A 26,469-nucleotide genomic window follows, 5' to 3' on the forward strand; every position below is an offset into this window, starting at 1 on the left:
CCTCGCGTTGCTCTTGAATTTAGGATACTTGAGGGACATCCTACCAATAACTGCGAGTTCTTCTCCTTCCTCAGCTTCATGCCTTCTGTTTGGTGGCTCCTGGTGATCTTCTTCTTGGTTCCTCAGTGGTTCCTAAATATGTCTTTCCAGCTGTCGTGGAATGCCTTCTATTTGTCTTCTTGGATGGTGTAGTTGTCCTTCGTGCTTTTCAGCCTTAGCCTGTCTTGTTTGTGGTGGTACCGCGTTGCTCTGTTTGAGCTACTTTCATTCTCCATGCCTGCTCCATTTTGCTCTTATGACTCTCTCTTGAACATTCATAACCCCAGTATGTGCGCACTCCCTTTTCCTGGCTCATTCCAAATAGCTTCACTTTCTAACTAATTGTGCAGGACTGACCTAGGACTAACCTCTATTTTCTCACTCCCTTACCTGGCGTACCGTTTCCCCAGCAGGATCGGCAAAAGTGTCAGTGTTTGGTTAGGACCCAGCACTTACGTGGTTCTAAGACCACCTAGTCGGCTCCAGAGGAGACACAACTAATGTAGCTACGCCCAATGCAATAAGCCAATGCGTGAACGTTGAGCTACCATCTTCCTAAGTGCAAGGAGATTGAGCACAAATGCAAGCAGGTTAGTCCCTATGGCTATCCAGATTCCAGACAACCTATTACATCCAGATAGGAATAACTTACCACAAGATTGAACATACAACACAGATAGAGATGCATATATAGAAAGTAACAATGAGACGAGACACAATCCATTCCTGAATATTATAGCACAATGCTCTACCACCCATGAACTGCCCTCTTGATTCTCATGTGTCCCTGTTGAGTATTGTTCCTCTCCTCAAAGCTTGAGTAAACTCAACATGTATCTCTATCCAGACAATGATGCGCCACCTTCTACAATCTCAACCTGGTAGACTCGACTCACTCACACTCCTCTATCCCCTTATCCGACTAATCTCCCTTTTTCCATTACAACCACGGGTACTACCCATTCATCAAGAAGTTGTTTACAAGTTTTTTGCAAAACAAAAAGACCTAGTTTGTTGCACAACGGTTAGTCCAACAGTAATTTGGGCGGCAGCCAAATGGGCTAGTTGGCCACCAACACCCCCATCATAAGAATGCTTACCCACAAGGCACCAACCCAGCAATAAATAGATCCATATGTACATGCCCCTCAAAAGGATCTAGTCATTTGTGGAAGTACTTTGAGTGGTAGGCAACAAGTTCTTTTTTTATCAACTTCCCAAAGCTACCCTCTCCGTCGCTTTGCCAGGTGAAGCCATCACCGATCAAGGGCGAGACTCTCGATTGAGCATCATCAGATTGAGCGGGTCAATTATTTCTTGAATGGAAAACAAGTTTCAACATAATAATTCAATAAAAATTAAGCTGACATCTTAAGTTATCTCCTACTCCAGACCAACATGTCCACATCATATGACACTTCAAAATTATTACACACATCAAATGTACACACACACACACACACACACACACATACACACATATTAAAAACTACAGTCACTAGCTATGTAATCATATAATCAAACATATAGCATGTATCTAATATATGTATATTAATAATGTAGTCAAATATAACTATCCATGTATATATATAAATATATTTATCAACAAAGTTTGACAAAGTTTTTAGTGTTACATCTATCCCCATAGTCTATTTAGCTAAATGCATATTTGTCCACGTATGCATCGACAAAATGTAAGTGTATTTGTAATTTGGCATGTGGGATACTTGTGAATGTAGGTGGGATACTAGAAATTTGTTCCAAGAAAATAATTACATGAACACAAGTTTAGTTAATCTAAAAATATTCAACAATTATGCATTAACCTAGCACATAAACTTTAATTTTTATAGTAGAACTTCACATTGCATAAATACAAATGATTGCTTAACTTTGACACATAAACAACACCTAGAACAAAGAACCAAGTGAAATACATCCCTCCCAAGGCTCTTACTCAAAACTTTTAGAAGCCCAAACACTCATAGAAGCACATGCACCAACAAACAACTAGTAAAATTATAATAATGAATCTATAGATTAGTTACTCAAGGAGGTAAATTTTGATTTGTCAATAGCTTATATCACTCACATAAATATGTTTTATTGGATAGTCATGTCACATTATCCCAAGAGCAAGCTAGCGTATTTGGCATATTTTAAGTAAATGTCACTTTATCAAATAGCAATACCACTTATCAAATAACCGATCTTGAAATATTAGCATAGAAGAAATCTTCACAAAATCATGAACCTTGGCAAGGCAAGCCACAACAAAAAGGAGCACAGTCACACCAAACATTGCTCATTTGTATATAGGCATACGAGAATGAGCCAAAACCATCCACAAAAATTACTCATGCTATTGTTTGGGCATTGTGGTTTTTCTATGGCCTTGTAATGCCTCAAATTTAGCTTAGTAAGTATAGCTTGATGAACAAAGCTATACATTTATACATGCAATCCTAGCACTCACATGAACACAAAGTAAATATGCTTGCATGGTATATACTTCTCGTGCTTTATCTTTGCTTGTGTGAATTCCATACAAGTACACTTTGGATACTCAATAATTTCTACTACATATGTGACTCCCTTGGTAATGGAGTTCTTTGTATTTATATGTAATATATGGCTTCATTTTTGTAGAATCACACTCTCATGGACCACTTCAACTTGCAATTTACAAACCTCTCTCCATGCGCTCTTTAAAATATTTTCCAACCTCGCACAACATGGCCATTTCTCCTTGATGGCTATACACAAATAAGAATTAACATCTCTTGATTAGGTTCTACACCATGTACCTCAGCATGCTATTGCCTTTCATCTTCAAGAACAAAGCTTGCATTTATCAATCCACTCTTTTTCACAAGAGTCAATGAAGTGTCCCTAGAAACTTTCCAAGAACCTAGGGAATATCCAGGAACCCCAATAATTGATGTATCCACCTTCCAAGTATGAGATGCATCTGAACTACAAAACCACACAGATTGATCTGTCATAGGTCCACGTGGACGTGCATGCCTATGGCACTCTAGAAAGCCTTCCTCTTTCTTGGTTATCTATATGAGTGCACCACACCTAGATCTAGTAGTTGTCAAATAACCAAAGTGAGTAACATTGCTAAATGGTGTTGTTCTTTTGATAGCCCAATGCATGTCACTTAAATCATATTCAATGCACATAGTTTTATCGCTCTCTGCAACATGAACATTAGGTGGCTGCATTCCTGTTCTCTTTCGTGATTGTTTGGTCATAGTTGCAAACGCTAGGCTATGACTATCAGTCTTCCAAAATCACACGTGGTTCCACTAATCTTCTTTTTCTCTTCACACTTTTCTCTACACTTTTTGGCATCTCCAGTGTAGTAATCTCCACACATTTTTAAATTATGTTTATAATGTAAAATTATAATTAGTTTTAAAAAGGTAACATAAAAATAATGATTCACAGCTCACCTTCTTCTTTATACAAGAGGTGTCATAGACTGCAAGACCTCTAAAAGCTCAAAATCCTACAAACAGTGAAACCAAATAGCCTTCCTTGGAAGCTAGCATGTCAATGACAATATCTTGAGCGAAATTAACTTCAATAGTCTTGCATGTTACTGAAGGACTTATCTATGCATGCTCTTTTACAAGCTCTTCCTCCATTGTAACCTTTGATCTACATGTTCGTTCTTCCACAAAGGTGATAATGATATCCAGAATGGATTACACAACGGCTAGTATCTTCCCTTATGAAATGGATAGCAGTAGAAGATAGTTGCATCATAATTGGAAATACATTTTGTCTTCTCATCATCACAGTGCTTACAAGCTAATGTCACATCCTCATTTGTCAACAACCCCATGATAGGCACTCTTTTTATCTTTTCTTTCCACTAATTTTGACTGTCTCTTTTGCCCTATTAAAATAGGGACAATCTAGGTTACAACACCTTAGGTGCCCCCCACCACACTTACTTCTTCTTAAAGAGTCCTTGGTGCATGTAGCATATTCAACCCACACATGTCCATCGTATTTTTTTCCCATCCCAAGCATTGGACTGCTAGAGTGCAAGTAACTCAAAAACTACATCGCCATCATAAAATTAGGACAACGCACTCACAACATGTATTTCACTTGCCTTATTGAATGCCGAGAAGAGAGAGTCATTCATTAGAAGACTACAAACTAAAGAAAGAATGTTGTCTCCTCCTTTGAATGCCTAGGATGAGCCACATGGTTCATAGGAGTGTGTTTTTAAAGATCCTAACAAAATACAAAACCTTAAATTCACCTAGACATCTGGTTTGAATCTGAAGACCCCATCCTCAAGTTTGGTTAGAGAAATCTCCTCAAACACATCATCTATACATTCTTGCTCCAATACCAACCCATTATCACTTATCCCAAAAAAAATCAGTCAAATCATCAATGGAAACCTCACACATAATAGTGTCACATCCTATACGAAGTGTCTTCTAAGATCCCTCAAAAACGAAATGAAAAATAGAGCAAGGCATGTGCTCACACTCAAAACAAGTAACAATCTAGATAAGGAGGGACCTAAGATAGTGCATGTAAACTAAGAGATTTTTTGTGTGAATAATTTGCTATGATGATTTATTTGTTAAAGGCGTCACCTTTTTGCCACATGAAATCAAAGATTTAGAAAATATTCTAAAATTTAATATTGATATACCAAGATGAAAAAAATCCTCGCAAGTCTGACATGTAATTATCAATTATAACAATTAAGACCCATGTTCATACATTTATAATAGTTGTCATCATTTTTCATACATTTAAGACCCGTACATTTATAATAGTTGTCATCATTTTTCAAAATATTAATTAGATTATCAATTCTCAAATTTTGATGTAAATTTATGATAAATCATAAACATTATATTAATAATAAAAATATTATTAAATTATATTAAAATTACATTATTTAAATATAAAATTATTAAATCATCTTGTGATAGTAGTAAAACATATAATATACTATGATGGGATATATTTCTAAATGAAAATAAACAATACTAATATCATAACATACATAAACTTAGAGATTAGATTATTATTTTAGAAATATATTATAATTTTATAATAATCATAATATATTATTAATCTCTAAAATTATTATTATATAGAATTATGATATACACTAAAACTAAAAATATCATACCAATAAGAGTACAATAACATGTGACAATAACATGGTTATAAAATATAATACACTATAAGAGTATAAAAGCACATTGATGCCCATGTTTCACCCATCACGTCATTCAAGGGTTGCCAAAATATAACCTGGGCATTTATATCTTCCACTTTCATCTTACATGTGTAAATCATCAAGATATCTTGTACATTGTATCATCGATATAATTAGTTTTATTTGTCTTACACGTGTTCCCATATATCGTGTACTTACATACATATATTAGGTGATAAACGTGGCAAGCCACATTTATCATGATATTATGTATGTAAGTACACAATATTATGGGAAAATGTGTAAGATATACAAGACTAATTATATCGATGATATAGTGCACATCCAATTGCATCAGTAAAACCACATAGAATGAAATTTTATGTGTCATGGAGGTGACATTATAAAACTAGACACTCCCTTTACTCTCTACAAGAGGGAAAATCTCCTCTAAGTAGTTTGTAAGTTCTCCTTCACCTAGAACTTGAGATGATAGCCTATGGTTGATTATCATCATTAAGTTTATTAACGAGTTCTTTGAAAATGGACATATGAATCTTTCAAACACCAACATTTCTTCATCATCTCTTGAATCGTTTCCCCACCAACTCTTTTGATGTGCCTAGTTGGACCTCATGAGTATGGTGTTCAAGGTGGAACATTAAATATGTGAATGTACTATTTCATGGCATAACGTAATAAACCATTGCTTGACATAATGCCACACACATCCTTGGTGTCTGGCCAATAGAAATAATTCATTGTACCATCATCCTCTCGTGAACTCTCTGGAATACATGTTTTTATTCTACTACCTTTAAGTGTTGTTCTATCTCTCTTCCCAGTCTAAATGAAATGTGGACAAGTATTTACTTGGCACTCCAACTCACCAATGCAATAACATATGCATGTAGTCCCATCAAAAGTGACGTTTGTAGTAGTGGTCTTTGTCCATAGGTAACCATCACATATTGTGTTTCTATCCCACCCATAGGAGATATTGTCTAAATGTCATTGAAAACTCAAACGTAACATCCTTATTAATAGAATCTTGGTAGATTTGGTACTTGTATTGATCACCTACACACCGTAACATCTTTGTAAAAGTATTATGGATTTGCTTTTCTCGATAATCTTTGTCAATACTTTGCCTTCTCCTCTCTCAATACCACCACTTGGGCTCAATAATTGTTTCCTTTGAATGGTTCCTCTTCTTTAAAGAGAATATGGGGGAGAGGAAGAGCTTGAGTTCCTTGTAAGCAAAACATATATACACAAAAGAGAGTAAGACACAAGAGAGAGATAGATGGATGAATTCTCTTCTATCTTCTTCTCTTCTCCACAGTAACCATTAACATAAAAAGATAAGAGTACATACTATAAGGGAAAGTACTCTCTTGCTATAGCATACAATGGTCCATAGTGTGAACTTGACTATATGAGTTGGCGCTATAGTTATGCCATAACTCTAGTACTCCAAAGTGACTATCACATAGCATCCACCACTAGAGGCATATCAACCATAATCTCACCAACCATGTCAATGGCATAAGTGTGAAAGTTGTATTTTAAGCTCTCTTAAAAATATCATTCTACTCTCTTAGATAATTTGGGGATGCTTGGATTGTCTTTGTGTTCATGCTTGGATTGTCTCTTAAAAATATTATTCTAATCTCTTAGATAATTTGGGGATGCTTGGATTGTCTCTTAAAAATATCATTCTACTCTCTTAGATAATTTGGGGATGCTTGGATTGTCTTTGTGTTCATGTTAAAATTATGTTAATATTGTGGGGGATGCCATTTTAAATATTAATACATTTGGTGCACATTGATGTCTGCTTATGGCTTCCTATGTTTGTTACAGTTAGTTTGTATGATTCCTAGAGTACTTACGCCTAATGAACAAGTGGTGGTGATGGCTTGTATGCCTATGGAATTTTTTTTAAATAATTTTTTTGTTGGATATTTTATAAGTGAAGAGGACTCATAAGATTGAGGCAAAAGTGCATAAATTATTATTTTTGGAAGACATTCCTTATTTTGGACAAGCTTAATATATACGTGCTAGTTTGTGCACACCCATTTATTTATTTTTACAAGCTTAGACTTAAAGTATTGTGAGGCTTCGCCCCCAATAATCATAATACGAATTCTGCATAATTTTTTAAGGCAAAAAGAGAACAATTCTGTATATAATCAAGAAATCTTACAACAATTTGATATGAAGCACTCTTGGAAGAAAGAGCTCGAACCACCCGACCACCCCCGAGCTATCTCACTCACACTCACTCTCAAGAAAAACTCGCACACGCACTCTCACTCGCACTCTCAATCTCTTCTTCATGTCAAAAGCCAAAAGTAGTCCTTCTGGAGCTTTCTTGATCTGCGTGCCATATTTTTGGCGATGTTACTCTTTTTGGAAAAAGCATGTTCAAGAAACTTTCTTCATATGCGGTCATCATTCCCATGAGATTATTTTTTTTAAAACACTACAAAAAACAACCCTTTTTCATGGTGCGCCATTCACACCTTAGTGATCCGATATGAGGATGCTCAATAGCTCATATTGAACATTTCATCCTCCTCTTCGACTTTGTATCTCTTCATCCGAGGCTAAATCTTTATTCTTGACCTCTGTTTAGGATCTGTAATGTCTCGACACGAAAAATCTAGGCACATTTTTAGCACAAAACCACTCAAAACCCACTTTGGAGTCACCAAACGGACGTGAAATAATGTGAATCACAAAGATTTCACTTGAGCAAAGTTGTTCTATGTACAAAACAAAAAAACTCTCTCACACAAAACTTCTCCTAATTCCACCTCTCATCTAATCAAAACGCACCCCACAAAAATGGCAACTACCTGAAAATGACCAAAACCAAAAATTTCCTGCAACACAAAATTTTATCAAAACATGTTAGATATCCTAACAAAACGTTCTACACACTTTCTAAAACAAGAATTTATGAAAAATATTTATATGATATTATGAAGCGTCACAATCGTCCCTTCTTTGAGAACTCTGTCCTCAGAGTTTAAATGAAGGAAACTCTGTATGCAATGAATCTAAGTCTACCCACGAAGCATCTTCTAAGGGATATACAAAACTTCTCCTAATTTCACCTCTAACCTAATCAAAACTCACCCACAAAAATGGCAACTACCTAAAAATGACCAAAACCGAAAACTTCCTGCAGCACAAAATTTTGTTAAAACATGTTAAATGTCCTAACAAAACATTCTACACACTTTCTACAACAAGAATTTATGAAAAATATTTATACGAAATTATGAAACGTCAATCGCCCCTTCTTTGAGAACTCTATCCTCAAGAGTTTATTGAAGGAAACTCTGCATGCAATGAATCTAAGCCCACGAAGCATCTTCTAAGGGATATACATCCCACTTAACCAAAACTTCAACTATAGTCCTATTTCTAAGTTGTCTCATTCTTCTATCCAAAATGAATTGAGGTTCGACCCTCAAACTCCCATCTTCTTGAATCCTAAATTTATCCTGCAAAACATGAGAAGGATTAGCAACATAACTTTTCAATAAACTCACATGGAAAATAGGATGCACTTTTATATTGCTAGGCAACTCTAGTTCATAAGCCAATGTTCCCACCCACTTTAAGATTTTAAAAGGACCAACAAAACAGGGTGATAATCTCTTATCCTTGCCAAGAATCAAGTTACTCTTCTTAGGAATGACTTTCAAAAATACCATATCACCGACTTTGAACTCACTAGGTGCATGCTTCTTGTCATAATATAGTTTTTGTATATGTTGAGCCTTCTTGATACACTCCCCAATAGTCTTGACTTCTTCATCCATCCTCTCAAGCATCTCTTTGCAAACCTCAACTCGGTTCTCTGGGTCTGAAAATTTTACCGGTGTATAACAATTTTATCCATAAATGGCTTCGAAAGGTATCATTTGAATGGAGCTATGCCATGAACTATTGTAAGCAAACTCGGCCAAAGGTAAGAATTAAATCCAATTGGTTTGTTTTTCATTGACATACATTCTAAGAATATCCTCTAACATTCGGTTTACTCTTTCAGTTTCTCCATCTGTTTGAGGATGAAATGCGGTGCTCATCCTAAGCTCAGTACCAATGGCTCTGAATGTGGCTTGCCAAAAATTAGATGTGAACTTTGAACCCCTATCAGACACTATACTTTGAGGCATACCATGCAAACGAAAAATTTCTTTCACAAACAACTTGGCTAACTCAAGAGCACTATTTGTCTTCTTCATAGGAAAGGAGTGAGCCATCTTCATCAAACGATCGACAACTACAAAGATAGTGTTATATCCTCCTCTAGCAGTGGGCAATTTAGTGAGTTGTTCAATCTTCACTTGTTGACAATGCAACATTCTCTAATATAGCATTGGACATCACTCTTCAAACCAGGCCAAAAGTAAGCTTTTCGGACCTTACTGTACGTTTTATTATATCCAATGTGTCCAAAAAAAAGGTGCATCATGACAATCATGAACAATTTTGGCCTTAAAAGATGATTTAGTAGGCACACAAAGTCTCTCATTATAGTACAAGTTCCCCTTGACTCATGATTTATCTTCCATGTAGTATAAGGTATTGCTATTTTACACTTGATCACATAGCCACCACCTGATTCCTCTACTATAATGGAAATAGGTGTTGTATATCACACACAATTAGGAAAAATATGAGTTGAGATTGTGCTCTTTGTGGGTTTGTAGTATCCCCCCATGATAGGTTTACTATCTCTTGGTAAGTGTTAGAAATAAGCAAATAATCATCCATCAACAAATAGAGTATGCAAAAGGTTCAAAGGTTCAAAGGTTTTGAGGCACCTTGAGGAATATCCTTGGGTGCTCACTTATATGTGCTTTTGGTGCCTATGAAAGGCTTACCCACTAATAGCGACTCTTGTGGTTCCTGGCGCAGTCTCACTTTTATTCATGTGTGTTCATCTCTTATGCTACTCTCATTTGTATAAATCACCTTTATAAGTATTGATCACTATGTCTAGTCATCACTTATTTCCACCCTAAGTGCTCCAAACCCTAATTTCAACATGGTATCAAAGCCATGATCCCAATCATCATCACTAAGCTCAAATCATTACTTCATTAGCAATATCCCCTTCTCTCCTCTGTGTATCGAAAACGCAACATACACATATCTGTTGATTATTCGGCATCTCTTTAGAAGCCAATCATTGGGCCTTCTAGCCTACTCCTAGGGCTTCTAGCACATTCAAGGGCTTGGCCTAATTCAAGAAAAAATGGCTTTTAAAAATGTAGTTTCTAGTGTGAAAAATAACATTAAAAGTGCAAAATGGATACCTACAGTTTAAATCGATCGAATTCCTTTTAGACATCAACAATTGAGTGCACACCAAATCTTGAAGCAATGTATCCACTAGGATAACCAAGCATTTCATTAGTTTCGGCCGACCTAGTATAACCAAGCATTTCATTAGTTTCGGCCGACCTAGTATAACCAAGTATTTCATTAGTTTCAGACTACCGTCATTAAGCAAGTGATTAGTACTAATCACTTTGAAGTTATTTGGGAGTGAAAGCTTCAAATACAAGTTCATTTCTCAAAAACCCTCTCATTTGGTGCATGATTCTCATCCGTCAAATCACACTAGTTTCTGGCTATCTTTTGAAGGACAAGATTTGCACTAATCATCACTAAAGTGTGTCATGAAGCCTTCAACCTATGTTGTAAGGAATTAGACACTACCAAAGAAGTTAATCTAAGTTGGTAAGACCTTCCCATATAAAAAAAATGGTCATCTCATTCCATGATTTCGATAGTTTTGATGGCAATGTTCTCTACACTTGCCAGATGAAGATCAAGACTTCTACTCTAACCACAACATCAACAACTGGATTTTCAAGAGTAATACCTAGTCATAAAGAAAAGGATTGCTCCATCAAAAGTATATCATCATCAGCAAGCAATTCAAGCAATAAAGAAGAATCTCCCTTCAAGAAGAAGCCAACCTCATTAAGTATTTATGAATGGGCCTTCCTTGAACCAAAGCCGCTCACATAATATCCTTAATTGTAACACCTCGCCTTGACTAAGTTGGCAAAACCTTTGTCAAAGATTGCTAGGTAAATTCAAACATGTCAAAGGCTAAGGTGGTGAAACTAAAGCCAGAGATTGCTTTGAAAATCCACACGTGTCTAGAATGATGAATAATCATTTAAGGGGGAGTGTTAGAAATAAGAAAATAATCATCCATCAACAAATAGAGTGTGCAAAAGGTTCAAATATTCTAAGGTTCTAAGGTTTTGGGACATCCTGAGAAATATTCTTGGGTGCTCACTTTTATGTACTTTTGGTGCCGATAAAATACAATCCACTAATAGAGAATACACTCTTGTGGTTCTTGGCTCATTCCCACTTTTTCGTGTGTTCATCTCTTATGCTCTTCTCATTAGTATTAATCATCTTCATTAACATTAATCACTATGCTCATCACTTCTTTCCACCCTAATTCCAATAGCTTTGGGAATGTTGTAGCCCTTGGCATAGGACTACAAAAGCAACCCTTGATATAGAGCTCCAAGAAGACTCCTTGCTCCATAGATGCAACTTTTGAGTATCATGGCTTTCCACTTAGTTACATATGTGACAATAATTCCTCCTAGCTCCCAAGCGAGAAAACCCATTTGCCATATAATTCTCACTACGAATCACCTAACATCACGTTGTAATTGCAAGTTAGGTGAATTAGTTCCATTTGCTTCAAATTGTTCTTGCATCATTGTTACCAGCTCTTTGGTTACCTTAGCCATTCCATCTTGTGGCTCAATCTCCTTCCATTGAACATGCTTTTGGCTATACCAAACCTAGATGTTGTGGAAGAGACCTCATCTACATCATAATCATCATACCTTAGTTGATCCTCCACTTAAACAACTCTTTGGAATCGATCATCTAGGATTGCTAAGACTTCTACGTTTTCCATCCTTTGTACCTCTCAATAGATCCTTTGACTTAGACTAACAACAAAGTTTTTAGCCTCTCATCCTCATAGCACTTTTGGCAATGAGGTTGCAAACTTTTGCAGTGTCGTCTCTCACCTTGTCCTTCTACTGCTCTATTCCTTGAAACAAGATTGTAGATTATCCCACGCTTTTGTGGTGGCTAATAAATCCTTGTACCGATTGCTTGTTGCATGATTTCTCTCCTTTTTGCTAGTGAGGACTGTACTAAAGCCATCTCACACCACTATGCATGTGGTCTCAAAGTGTTGCACGTACTTTAGTGCATCATCATGGCATGTGTCTCCATGCGCTTGGTAAGGCTAGTGGTTTTGGTGTATGCTAAACCATTAGACAGCTAGCCATGGCTTTTGATGTGCTGCAAATCCTTTTCCAAAATATTGGACTCGTCTTTTTGTTGGAATCCTTTCCCCTTATTTGTCAAGCATACAACTTAGTAATGAGCTTGTATTATTTAGTAGCTCGGTTCTTGCACATTCAATGGCATTTCTTAGAGCTCAAACCTTCCAAACATAGATAATCTATGAGAATAGGCAAGGCAACCAATTTTGTCATTCTCAACCAAAGACATGAGACTTGTTACGTTTTTTAAGGGAAGTCACACGAGATCTAGAAATTACAAGGCACCATCAATCCAAAGATGCACTTTTCCTTCTTTTCACCACATAGCCTTTGTACACTACTTTGACTAGTGTCTACCCAATTTTGTGTAGCCCATACTAGAGAAGACATCAACGATCAAACATGCTAAAAAGATTACAAGAAGATATTCTAGAGATATCATGGGAGAATCAAGAAAGGAATTGGTAGAAAAGGCTATCAAGAATATGAATGAGGGGCCATGGACATCTAGATGAGAGGCAATGGATGGGAGGACAATTCGGAAAGTGGAAGGAGGTAATAGTTAGCCATAGAAGAGGTGAGAAATTTTAAGGATGTGAGAATTTTAAAGATTTTGAAACCTGAAGAGTGTAAAGAATAAAGACACCAAAAGAGAACTCAAGCATCAAAAGCTTTTTGCAATTTGTGGTGTTCAAACATTGGCAATGGTGTGTTAATGCTATCAATCTTCACGATTATCAAAGGCATGCGATAGTATACATAAACCGCCCTTTGATGCATATGACTTGATGAATACATGTTTGCCTAGGATAGTGAGAGTACCACTCTAGAAACGTCTATTCAAATTGAGAAATATCTATTCAAATTAAACAAGTATAGAAGCTTGGAAAAGTATACCATGGCAAGAGGGCTCCAAGACCAATTATGAATTAGGATTGCATGTTAGAAGGGTTTATTTATCCAGGTTTATGACATACCAAATAACTGAAACATTGTTTGTGTAGGAACAAGGAATCGAATACAAACTGTAAATTCTGACGATGCTATAAGTACTTTTTTCGAGCTCATAGCGCTGATGAGGGAGAGCCACATGCAACTTTCTCCTCTTTACAATGTGTGCTGTAAGGAACTATAAACAATTCTGTAAATTGGTGCTCTTAAATAATATACTCTTTCCAAACATCGCTTGTAGAATCAGGTAAACGATAAATATGATATACATAGCTGCTAGGACTCCCATAATTGATGTCACTGCTGTGGATGCGACAATATATGTCGAGCAGAAGTCCACAAGAAGGTAAGCATTGATGACCAGAACCATTAGTGCTATCAACCAAGACACTGCCTGCAGAACCAAATTTCAACTCAATGGTGCAGTCACCGACACATCATATGCATACCTCGTCTACATTTCATGTTTAGAGTATTCACTACGTTCAGAGTGCTCTGCTATTGTTAGTTGTTTAGGGGTATTTACTACGTTCAGAGTGCTCTACTACTTTTTTCCATTGTAGCAAAGGAGGATTCGCAAACAGCCCGGATGCCACTGGGGAGCCTGCGGGGATTTGAACTCGGGAGCTCCCCCTTTCAGGTCACAAACAGAGGCTCTGCTATCAAATCTTTTCTTTTTTTAGGGTCAAAAATGAACTACAGAAAACCTTACATTTGGTATCAAAGTTTGGTAGGATTCATTGATGTAAGTTGCTAGCGGTAGGCCCACTGAGTGGCATTTTACAGAGAGCACTTCAACCATCACACTGAAGACAGGTCATCCAGCCCCCATGCCCATCTCTCACACACACGTAGCCGTGGGCTTTACACACTCCCTCCATCCGGGATACATATCTATGTATTGTTTTCCATTTGTTTCATTTTTACGCTATCTCCTTCACATGGGGTGTCTCGTTGTGCTTACCTTTTGGTCTTTTGTAGACGTTAATAAACCCTTCTTTATTTCTCATGACTCTAATGCAGAAATCATTCACCACATTATTGTAGCAAAGTTCGCATCTGGCAGATTTAAATCCATAAAACATAAAAACAGCCAAACACTCCCATCAAAGATGGCTAAAGACATATATACCTAGATGAATCCAGGAACATGCCCAAATTCACCTTATAAGAAAGTGCAATTTATAACCTCAAGGTAGTCATCCACAAGACAATAAACCATCAACTCCATCATGCATAGTATGGACTAATACTACGACATCCTCACTAACGTCATCAGTGCCCAATAGTGGGTGTAGAACTTGGTATCAATATATGCTCCCACACACACACACACCCACGTGCACACACACCATATATTCATACAAAGGTCTGTGTACTGAGTTTCAGTCACAGAGCTCCAGAGATACAGAGTAGACTCAGCCATAATGAAGCCTAGCACCAAGGATCATAACAAATAGAAAGATGGCTAAAGACACTCCTATCAAGGATGAGCCTATACCAAGATCACTTTCTAGCGGATATATTAAAATGCTATGTTACCTAAAGATTCATATGCACTAAGAATCTCCATGGGCCAACTCTAGGTATCATTATATAGGCTCCACATCGAAGCAAGCAGAGGTGTCATCCACACACGAGAACTAAGAGGTGCCCAATACGTCATATGCATGAGGTTAAGAGTGAGGAACATGCCATCCTTTATCACCAGCTTGGACATTTCCCAATATTACAACACTTGGGTGGGCTTTGGAGGACACCAAGATGTCGAAGTACAAGCTTTGGGAATGGGAGGTTTATCCAGTATAAGAACCATGACACTAGACCCGGTTCATGCTTTCTGTACCCTCTGTTGTACCTGCGGTACCCTCTGTTGTTCCTGATATACTTTTGATGTACCAGCACTTACACCTGCTAAAGCTTCTGTACTCGAAAATTAGTTCCTGCTAATATGACTGCACCAGCCTAAGTACCTGGTGTACTTGCTAAAGAGAATGTAGGGGAGAGGGAGAGCTTCAAACCCTAGCAAACAAACACACACACACAAGAGAGAGCAAGATACAAGAAAGAGATGGACAGCTGAATTTTCTTCTATCTTCTTCTTCAACATACAAGGGTCAGTCCATAATGTGAACCCAACTAAATGAGCTGACACTATAACTATGCCGGTCTCTAGTAATCCAAAATGGCTGTCACACAGTCTGTCATCCCACTAGCCGCATATCACCCATAATCTCACCAACCATGCCAGTGGTGTAGATGCGGAAGCTATCACCCAGGCGGGTCATCAATATCCGTCGTAGCACTAGTTGAGCTCGATACCCCCTCGAGCTCAACTCCACACACTGCAGTCCACGTAAGCTTCTAAACCTTTGGAGCTTCTCTATGCCCAATGCCTTCATGAAGATGTTAGCCACCTGATCCTCTATGCTGACATATACCAGCTCTACATCTCCCAGCCTAGCCCCTTGATCTTTAAGTCGTATTCATCGATGGACATGCTTTTCTTTTCCACAGTATGCAACTCTTACTTTAACTGCAACTTCCTTGCCTTTGTGTTAGTCTGGAACATCTAAACCAGATTCTGTCAGGAGTGTTTGCATCCTGTTTGTGTCCTATCATAGTGTCTGTGACATTTATTGAAAGCCAGTACATGACTTTTCTTGCACCCTGATTCCAATCCTTGAGTGCCTTTACATCTGCAGGAGTGGCATTCTTCTCAGATAACTCTAGAGACTCCTCATTGGCTCCTTCTACATAATCCCAAAATCCTTTACCCATTAGGAAATTGGTCATTCTAAACTTCCAGGCATGGAAGTTATTCTTATCCAGCTTCTCCCTAACAATCTAATTAATTCCGTCAGACATGTTTTCCTGCAGCAATCAAATAACCTGCAAATAGACAACTTCTGTATGCAACCTGTAATACAGCAATATCTCCTATAACTGCTGCAGCATCGGCACTTCAGCACAGCCTGTGTGTCACCAAATGTGACCAGAGTACATGTACACACACCCAGTATCAACAATACATGTGCAAACCCTGTCTGCACTTCCAAAATGCACTGTTGCACTGCAATAACTAGATTTCGAGCAAAAACAGTTCTCTACCAGAACTTCCAACGAAAATACCCTGCAGTGACGAAACGGGATCCGTAATGCATTCGAAACACGAATCTGATTGAAAAAACTTTATCCAATAGGATGGTATACCTACTCTGTAGCTCCTCTCCCGCGAAGACAGCTCCTCAATCGGAGATGTATAGCTCCCAGAGCTACTGAGGAGAGTGTTGCACCTAAACCAAGAAGGGGAAAGAAATGATGGTGCTCTTACCTGTGTAGTACCACTTCCTTCCTTGCTTGTTCTTGCATCTTGCTTGCCTCCTTAGCTCTCACATGAACGAAGCTCTGATATCATAAAGAGAATGTAGGAGAGAGGGAGAGCTTCAAACCCTAGCAAGCAAACATACACACACAAGAGAGAGCAAGCCACAAGAGAAAGAAAGAAAGATATATTAACGTCTACGAGAGGCCAAAGTCGGCCTATGAGCCAAAAAATAATACAACTGTGTTCTTCCGGTCATTGGAAGAAAAGAAAGAAAAGAAAAAGTGTGCATGTGTCTGGATACAACTGTGAATCATCATGGAGCGGTGGAGCCCATATACAAACAATATAAAGGGGGGTGGGGATGTGGATGGAGTGCTAAGGCAAGATGCATCTCTATATGCTGAAGGGGTAGTACAATCATGCTATGCAGATCTATGTCTAACTCCATCCAGTGCCATAAGAGGGATATAAGATATCATACATCGCCGATGCTGAGGCTGTGAATGGCGTGAACATGTACCCTGAGTCTGAATGAAAGCGAGCTAGCCTCTCCAGTGTCTCCATTTGGTGTCTCATTCAGATAGCTGCTATCTCTCGGTGACGAAGTCAGGGTGCTCTATGTCCAGTCTGTCTAGGTCTCCTCCTGGCTCTCAATTCCTCTGCTCTCTGTGCGGTCACCCCACGTGGTACATCAGCTCGCACTGGCATAGCTCTCTGGAAGAAATCTGTGAGCTGGGACTGTCTCCCACCCCTAGTGGGAGCGGGTGTCTGGAGGAGTCTCTTTCTCGAACTATGAAGCTCTAGTAGTAGTCTGCCAAGCTATCGCTGGTCCGAGGCCTCCATCAACTGATGTAGTGAAGAGTGCTCCTCAAACAATCCTGCATATCTATCTCTGACCCCCTGGTGGGCTCTACATCTACATACAAAGTGATCCTCAGTCTCCACCTCCTCGCGGCAAAATCTGCATATCTGCTCAGCTCTGGGAACCCGTGCCGCTCTCCCAACCTCTATCTCTAGCTGATGTGATGAGACTCGTAGCTGTCCAATAGCAACGCGAGAGCTGTGTGGCATGTATACATCCATGTACCGCGGTCGCTGTATAAACCCATCCCCTGAGATGCTCATAAAGTGGTCTCTGTAATACAGCATCTTCGGTGGTAGTGGGCTCTCTGGTGCTGTCCATGTCTCCTGTATGTAGCGCTGCCATATGTCCTGTCTCATCACTCTATTCCTCTCATTGAGAGAGAGGTAACCCCATGGAGCAGACTGATCATACTGAAAAGGTGGCAACCGCTCAATGTCTATCCCATGATGTGAGAACCACTGTAGCATCTGTGCATACCAAGATCCAGTGTGTCCAGCCTCGGCCAGCTATTTGGATGCCTCAAAAGCTCGGCGGGATAATCTCTCCGTGGACATCTCCCTCATCCTGTATATAAAGGAGATCGTGGATAAGTGAATTTTCTTCTATCTTCTTCTTCTCTACTCAACCAACATAACATAAAGATAAGAGTACACACTATATGGGTTAGTACTCAACTACTACAACATACAAGGGTCGGTCCATAATGTGAACCCGACTAAATGAGCTGGCGCTATAACTATGCCCATCTCTAGTAATCCAAAATGGCTGTCACACAACATGTCATCCCATTGGCCTCATATCACCCATAATCTCACCAACCATGCCAGTGGTATAGATACGGAAGCTATCACCCAGGCGGGTCATTAATGTCCGCCGTAGCACTAGTTGAGCTCGATATCTCAACACTTGCTGTTTGGGCTGATACAAAACTGTCCATGGAATACTAGGAACATGAAACATGAAACATGAGAGGAGCATTGGCCCCCAATAGATGATATACTACTCTCCATATGGCTGAGAGGTGTCCCTTAACTACGTCATGGGAAAGGTGATGGAGCATGTCCTGGATCCGGAGCTAATGAGGGGATCGTGGCCGACGTCAAGGGAGGCGCACTGGAATGACGAGGCCCAATCTGAGGTATTTCCTCTCGGGCGAGGTGAGTCCACAGCAGCCCAAGGTGGGTCCACAGTCCAGAAGAAGCTAGTAATAGTTGGCTGGCGAGGGAGGGTTCAGGGCGGCTGGGGTTGAAGCTCTCTCAAGAAAGTGTCGGTATGTCTGCGAAGATCAAGCAAGAAAAGCCCTAGGTAGCACTAGTTCGGGAAGTCAATGACCCTGGAGAGTGGGCCAAATCCCTCGTGGAACAAACAGTGAAACCGCCGCAGATCGCATAGTATACTGGGCAACAACATATGTAATGCTCCTCTGTCTCAACCTCTGTGTGGCATAATCGGTAGATCCTCTCCTCCCTGGGTCTCCATATGAGCTCCCCGTCCCTAAAGACATACTCAGCTCTCCGTGTCTCCACTTTGAGGTGGTGGGATGAAACCCATATTTGGCCAATCACAATCCACATGATACGGGACATGTGAACACTCGGGTAGCCCGTCTGCTGGATGAATCCATCCTCAGTGAGCCTGAGGAAGTGATCTCTATAGAAGTACATCTTCCATGTGCAATGGGTGTAGAGGTTGAGAAGATCTAACCAGATAACCCGGTTGGTGTCCTCATGAGAGACCATGTACAACTCCCAGCTCTAAGAAATCTCTCCCGTACACTGTGACCTCCTCACGGTCCTGTGATGATCACTGAGCCCTGTGTCAGTGATGTCCAGCTTCTGTAGTCTGATAGGGTCATCTAGATCGAGTAGTGGGACTACTGACTTCCTGTCTTGGCGTTGAAATCCCCGAGCAAGAGGACTTCCCCCAACTATGAGAACTCCATGATATCCTCATATAATGGTAAGTACGGTGACTGGCCATGCTGTGCGGCGTAAGGGGAGTGGTGTGGTGGAAAATAACACACAGCAATGTGGATGACTCTGTCACTGCTAAGCTGTAGCCACACCCAAAGATATCGTGCATCCTTGTCCTTCCGGACGATGCTGAGAATCTGTCGGAGATGGGATCTAAAAAGGACAGCTCCCCCCCCAAAGCCACGTACTCCTCCTGATGTGCGGGTCTCGCCTCGAAAAGCTGACTCCCACTCATACCCGGCTATGTATGGTAAGCCCCTCTCACGGCTTTGATGAGTCTCTGTATAAAAAATGACATCCCTGCCTGTGAGAATCTCGCTCAAGCCTCCTGGAATCGACCACAGCATGCCATTACAGTTCCATACTACCAACCCCAAGTGTTTGGTCTCATAGACCCCGCGTCCCTATTTGGGACGGCGCTCACAGAGAGAGAGAGAGAGAGAAAGAAAGAAAGAAAGAAAGCTGTATTAACGTCTACTAGAGGCCGAACTCAACCTATGAGACAAATCAATGTACAACTGTCAATGTCTTCTGGATGTTCAAAAGACCCAGTGGGGCTATGAGACCAAAAGTGATACAGTAATCTCATCGTGGTACAAAAGAAAACAAAGCCTATAGCTATGAGCTCGGAATGTCAAATCCGAGCCATATGATACAAAGTGGGACCATCATCATCATACAACCTACGGAGCTAACACCCCGGTAGGAGGACGGTGCCATCAAGGATATTGAGCATGGGGTTAGCCTGTAGAAGGCTCTGCAGATCCGGGAAGGTGGCTATGTACCTCTCCAAGATCTCCTCAAGCTGGGGCTGATGTTTGTGTTGCTAGCGAGGTCCAAGAAGTCTAGGATGTTCGGCTCGCTATTGTGTCGTGGCCCAGTCTAGAGTCACACCAGAGTGGGGTCTGGTGGGGGGTCGGGCACTCCAAAATGTGTGGCTCGATGTGGTTGTGGGTATGTCAACCATGGCTGGTGTGGCATCCTCCCATGGTTGGAAGAACAGTGTAATGGTCGCCCTAGGCCACGATGGATGTCTCTCACGGGGTCTCCACTCCCTAATCAGTGAGTCTCTGTAGCGATGAAGCTCTAGTAGGAAGAGGCCTAGGCACTACTAATCTGGGTAATCCATGATCCTGGATAAGGGTCCAAATCCCTCTCTCAAGGGATAGTGGAACCTCCCTCGAATCTCATAATATATGGTGCGCCTGCATATGAAGTGCTCCTCTGACTCGACCTCCCACTGGCACATGGTGCATATCCTCTCCTCACATGGTATCTGCATGGCTCTCCCTGTGTCTATCCTCAAGCGGTCCGATGACACCCACAACTGGCCCATTGCAATCTGCATGGCATGTGATATGTCAAGAAATCTGGCCCTCAGTATCAAACCATCCTCTGTAAGCCTCATGAAAGTATCCATATAGTACTGCAGTTTGTGTGAGAGTGACTCGTGCGTTGTCATCATGGTATCCTCTATGTATAGTCCCAATAAATTATATCTGATCACCCAATTTCTGTCATCATGACAGAGCCTAATGAATGGGGAGTCCAAGCCATACCGGAGAGGGGGGAGGTGACCATCATGAGTCCCTGCCTCGTGAACCAGGTGCATACTTGGCTATACCATGACTTGTGCCCATCTGCTACTAGCTACCGAGAGGATTATAGGGCGAGCCTCTAGAGTCTCCAGTGGGCCATGGCACTGATCCCGTGAATGTATGTGTCTGTCTGGAAGATAATATCATGTGGGACTGATGGTTCCTTGCATATCATACGAAAGAGCATCATGACCTAAGACCTCTCTATCTTCCGCCATTTGGCCGCTGTAAGATCCAGTGCCCAAAAGAGTGCTCCATACATCAATGTCGGAGTGACCAAGGTGTCAAATAGCCACATCTTGGTCCTCGGCTCTTGGAAATGGGCCTGGAAGCACTGTCTCTCCATGAGAGCGAGAGAAGCATATCCTCGCATCAGTCTAGCCTCTGCAGCATGGCTCATCGAGAAGACCGATCCAGTAAAAGCGACTCCCAAGTACACACATGAGTGTGCAATCTCCATTGGCTAACTCCGTCGAGATGTGAAAATAAGGGATGTGTTAGAATGTTAGATTTCATGGTGACTTCCAAGTGATGATTAGACTCATGGTGAAGGTACCATTAAGACTAAGCAAAAAAAATTAAGACTAATCACATGATATTAAGACTAATGACAACATAAATGAGAGCGTTTTCGTCCATTAGATGAAAGCCTCTTATATAGGCATGAGTACAAGTGATTAGCAACGTAACACGCGGAAGCTCTAGGGGTCTTCTTTCAGCCCTAAACACTCCTGGCAACATGCTAATGCAAAACGTAGATATATATATATATGTATATATATATATATATATATATAGAGAGAGAGAGAGAGAGAGAGCTGGAAATTCAGTATATTCATATGGTACAAAAAGGTACCCTTCTACAGCCCTAGGCTGCCTTCATACAAAAGGTGAACATCACCAAAATATGTCCCTAACTTGGACCCTAAGGACCCACCCCTTATGGGAGTGAATGACTCTACCTATGAGCATATGTGCCCCTTTTATAGGCCTTGGGACATGTGGAGAACTGGCCGACTGCTAGTCGGCTCGGTCGGCAGTCTTGGTATTTATTCCATAAAACACAGCGCTTTTGATCTAGTCCAACCCGCCTCCAATCTCGTCCAACCGACCACTTTTGCAAGCAACTGACAGCACAACCAAATCCTTCTATGCCCTGCTGCAAGTCCACCCTTGATCAAACTGCACCTTGTGCCCCAAATCCTAGCTCTAATGATCTTTGTATTGGCTGCCCCTTCTGGATTAGTTCTGAGAATGTCCATGGCATTTCATGCACATGACATCCCCCTCTGCGAAACTTGATGATGGGATTCCAACCTGTTCTTGGATAACTGTCATCATCCCACTCTATTCCCGGAGTCCCTCTGTCATCCATCCAACTATGGCAACCCTTTTCATTGAAAACCCGGCCCGGTCTCCGAAACCACTCTAATCTGAATAAGATCTATGCATCTGTTCCACCCAGCCCCCAATCCATTCTTGCCCCGACTCTGAACACTGTCTTGGTCTTCATTCCTGAGAAATGAGTCTGGCACTCTCACATCACCCCTTGGAGGGTAATCCTCCATTAGGACTATTGCCCGAGAACCTATCTGGCTCACAGGACTGCCATCCCCTCTAACAAACCTCTTGGGAGCTCTTCCCGTTCCTGTGTTCCTTGCCTTGGGCTTCATATCTATCTACTTTCCTGTACCTTGGACCTGTACACCATCATATGGGACTGAATCAGTGTTTAGCTTTGCTGAGCATGATGCTCTGATACCAATGTAACACGCGGAAGCTCTGGGGGTCTTCTTTCAGCCCTAAACACTCCTGGCAACATGCTGATGCAAAACGTAGATATAGAGAGAGAGTAGAGAGAGAGAGAGAGAGAGAGAGATAGCTGGAAATTCAGTATATTCATATGGTACAAAAAGGTACCCTTCTACAGCCCTAGGCTGCCTTCATACAAAAGGTGAACATCACCAAAATATGTCCCTAACTTGGACCCTAAGGACCCACCCCTTATGGGAGTGAATGACTCTACCTATGAGCATATGTGCCCCTTTTATAGGCCTTGGGACATGTGGAGAACTGGCCGACTGCTGGTCGGTCGGCAGTCTTGGTATTTATTCCATAAAACGCAGCGCTTTTGATCTGGTCCAGCCCGCCTTTTGATATGGTCCAGCCCGCCTCTGATCTGGTCCAGCCGACCACTTTTGCAAGCAACCGACAGCACAACCAGATCCTTCTATGCCCTGCTGCAAGTCCACCCTTGACCAAACTGCACCTTGTGCCCCAAATCCTAGCTCTAATGATCTTTTTATTTGCTGCCCCTTTTGGATTAGTTCTGAGAATGTCCATGGCATTTCATGCACATTATTGGAATATGTTGGAATTTATGATCAATGTCATGGTCTAAGGTTAAAGCACTCAATAAAATGTAAAAGGACCATGTAATGTGAAGAGAATCCAGGTGAATGTAAGGGTCAAACCCCACTTGAAGTAGGCGAGTTTCAGAAGATTCCATGGAGGCTATATTCTAGGGAGCCATGTGGGGGGAGATGGCCTTGGATGCTCTTGATGAGATGTAAGCAATGATGTCATTCAAGCATGTACACTTTGGCTATAAAATGGTGGCCCTCCTAATGAGAAAAACACGAATTTTATATGCTATGTGATGCTCCTTATTGTGCTGTCATTATGCTCTCTTAATCTTGGATTAAGTACTAGTTAATTACACTTTTGTTCATGTGACCACCATGGCTTATCTTGAACCACCATAGCTCTTTCATCACTCCATGCTCTCATTAAGCTTGTATTATCACTCATTATGCTTTTCCCAACACGGTATCAGAGCCATGATTATCCCTAGGCATAGTAATTAACCACATTGATTAGTTTTTCATTTTTCCAAGCTTTCCATTAAAGCTTCACTGCACCCCCTGCTGGTCTTTTGCTTCATATGAGCTCTATACTACATCAAATCTCAAGCTTTTTGATTCAAAAGAGAGCTAACAGCCGGCGCATTCTACACCTAGCTCCATTTGAGCTCCCACGAAGTACACGCGGCGAATTCTGCTCTGCAACAACAGCCCGCCTCTGCGCTGCGAAATTCATCAAATTGGAGCTGTACAAAGAATGGTTTGCAAATTCCTCTTATGAGCATAACATTGATGCTATGAAGCTCCTACTTGTTGATTTTCATGAGCAATGGTCCACTGTAGCTGCTGTTTGAACTAATTTCTCAGTGACAGTACATGCTGTGTTGCAGAGCAGATTTACAGAGATTGAAGCAACATCTTGGCATGTTTGAGTGCTGAGCTTAGAGCCAATACCTTGGTTCTCACTTGGTTTAAAGCATTTTATGTTTCTCATTTGGGAAGAGCCTCATTCAATTGCTCAAAGCTCACTCTATTTTTGGGGGCAGTTTTTCCCTCTTTAATTAATCATCTCCACTAATCATCATATAATTATCTATTGAGATGACATTCTAATATGCATATTGAGTTGAATATCTCTTTGTAGTCATGCATTCGGATGCTGAATCATCTAATGAAGATTATATCAAAAAATCATTGAAACCCAAAAGCAAAACTAGAAAACCTAGGATCAAGTCTAGGCCCCGTTATTATCACTATGCAAAGGCTTATGGGTTTGGGGAATTCTTGAGTAATTTCATGCATCTATATGGTGAAGGGGGATTCTAGCTTTTAATCTATTGCATTGTTCAGTTCCAATCATGGAGTCAACTTACATATCATCCTTTTTCATCAAGAAATTCAACGGTCATGACTTCCACACTTGGCAAGTCAAAATGAGATTTTTACTAATGAAAGGAGGAGTTTGGGGCATAGTCAATGGCACTATACCTAAACCTGCCACACGAGAAGGAGAAATCTCTTGGCAAACCAAGGATGAGAAAGCATTAGCTCTCATTGCCCTTGGAGTTGAAGATAGTTATATACATTACATTGGTAATGGAACATCTTCACAAATTGCGTGGAATTCAATGGATAAATCTTTTGGTGCTCAAGGCCTCCACAGCAAAATCAGTCTCAAAGTAGACTTTTACAGTCTAGAGTACAAGATTGATGAGACACTTGCATCTCACATCAACACCATGAAGAGCTTGGTGGCCCAGCTCGAAGCCATCAATGAACCAGTCAAGGAGAGTGATGCCATAGCCATCCTCCTAAAGTCAATGCCATCCGAGTATGATACACTCATGCCGACCTTAAAGTACATGCAGGATCCCACTTTGGAGGGAATAGAGAGTGTTCTCTTGGAAGAAGAGAAGAAGTTGAAAGGTAGAGCCATTGATCTTGTCTCAAACCAGGCATACCTTGTTCAAAAGCAAACCGGCAAATCACTCCAATGTACACATTGTGGAAGGACAGGACACCTTGCCAAGAATTGCTACCACAAAGACAAGCCAAAGCGAATATGCACCAAATGTGGAAAGCCAGGTCACCTCGCCGACAAATGTTACACCAATCAGGCAAATATGGTAAGCACTTCGAATGATTCCGCAGAAGCAATCCAAGCATGCAACAATGTTACTACCTCTTTTGATGAAGCGGTAGATGCAGAATGGGCTTTCTAAAGCCAACAATGTTTATGCCCTCTCTTACCCAAATGTTTATGTATGGACACCTCTAACCACCGATGATGTAGGTTATGTGTTTTTATGATGCTCACAATATCTCTCAGTAGGCCATGTAGCCCTCAAGGGGGGATTGATGGGGAGTTGGGTCTCCATGACCAACAAATGATGATGATGATGCCCATGGATATGATGATGATGATGCTATGATGATGATGGGGTATGGGAGAGGAATGTTTTTCATGTCATGTCATTTTCTTTTCGCAATGTAGAAGCTATGCTCCCTATGAGCGATGCTAATTTCTTTTATGTACTGTAGAGCTATACTCCTTATGAGTTAAGCTTTTTCTTTCATGTAATGTTTGGATCAAGGGAGGGCAATATACCATGCCATGATCAAGGGAGGGTATTGGAATATGTTGGAATTTATGATCAATGTCATGGTCTAAGGTTAAAGCACTCAATAAAATGTAAAAGGACCATGTAATGTGAAGAGAATCCAGGTGAATGTAAGAGTCAAACCCCACTTGAAGTAGGCGAGTTTCAGAAGATTC

The 26,469-nt window shown here is 40.6% G+C and overlaps 1 protein-coding gene across 2 annotated transcripts in view; it reads right to left on the reverse strand.

The window, feature by feature from the left end:
- Positions 1-13,534: 13,534 nt before the first annotated feature.
- The window catches only part of LOC147629578 (metal transporter Nramp3.2-like), a 47,241-nt gene continuing 34,306 nt past the window's right edge, over positions 13,535-26,469 (reverse strand). Inside the window, exon 4 of one of the 2 annotated variants that reach the window (XM_086811076.1) lies at positions 13,535-13,960. In XM_086811076.1, the coding sequence (XP_086667202.1) occupies positions 13,745-13,960 (216 nt within the window). In that variant the 3' untranslated portion in view covers positions 13,535-13,744. Of the gene's footprint in view, positions 13,961-14,235; positions 18,324-26,469 lie in introns of those variants that run through there. The other variant, XM_086811077.1, reaches the window with a different exon arrangement.

The sequence above is a fragment of the Cibotium barometz genome, chromosome 17 (genome assembly GCF_041138505.1).
Source record: "Cibotium barometz isolate CiBa-2024 chromosome 17, ASM4113850v1, whole genome shotgun sequence".
Classification (NCBI taxonomy): Eukaryota; Viridiplantae; Streptophyta; class Polypodiopsida; order Cyatheales; family Cibotiaceae; genus Cibotium; species Cibotium barometz.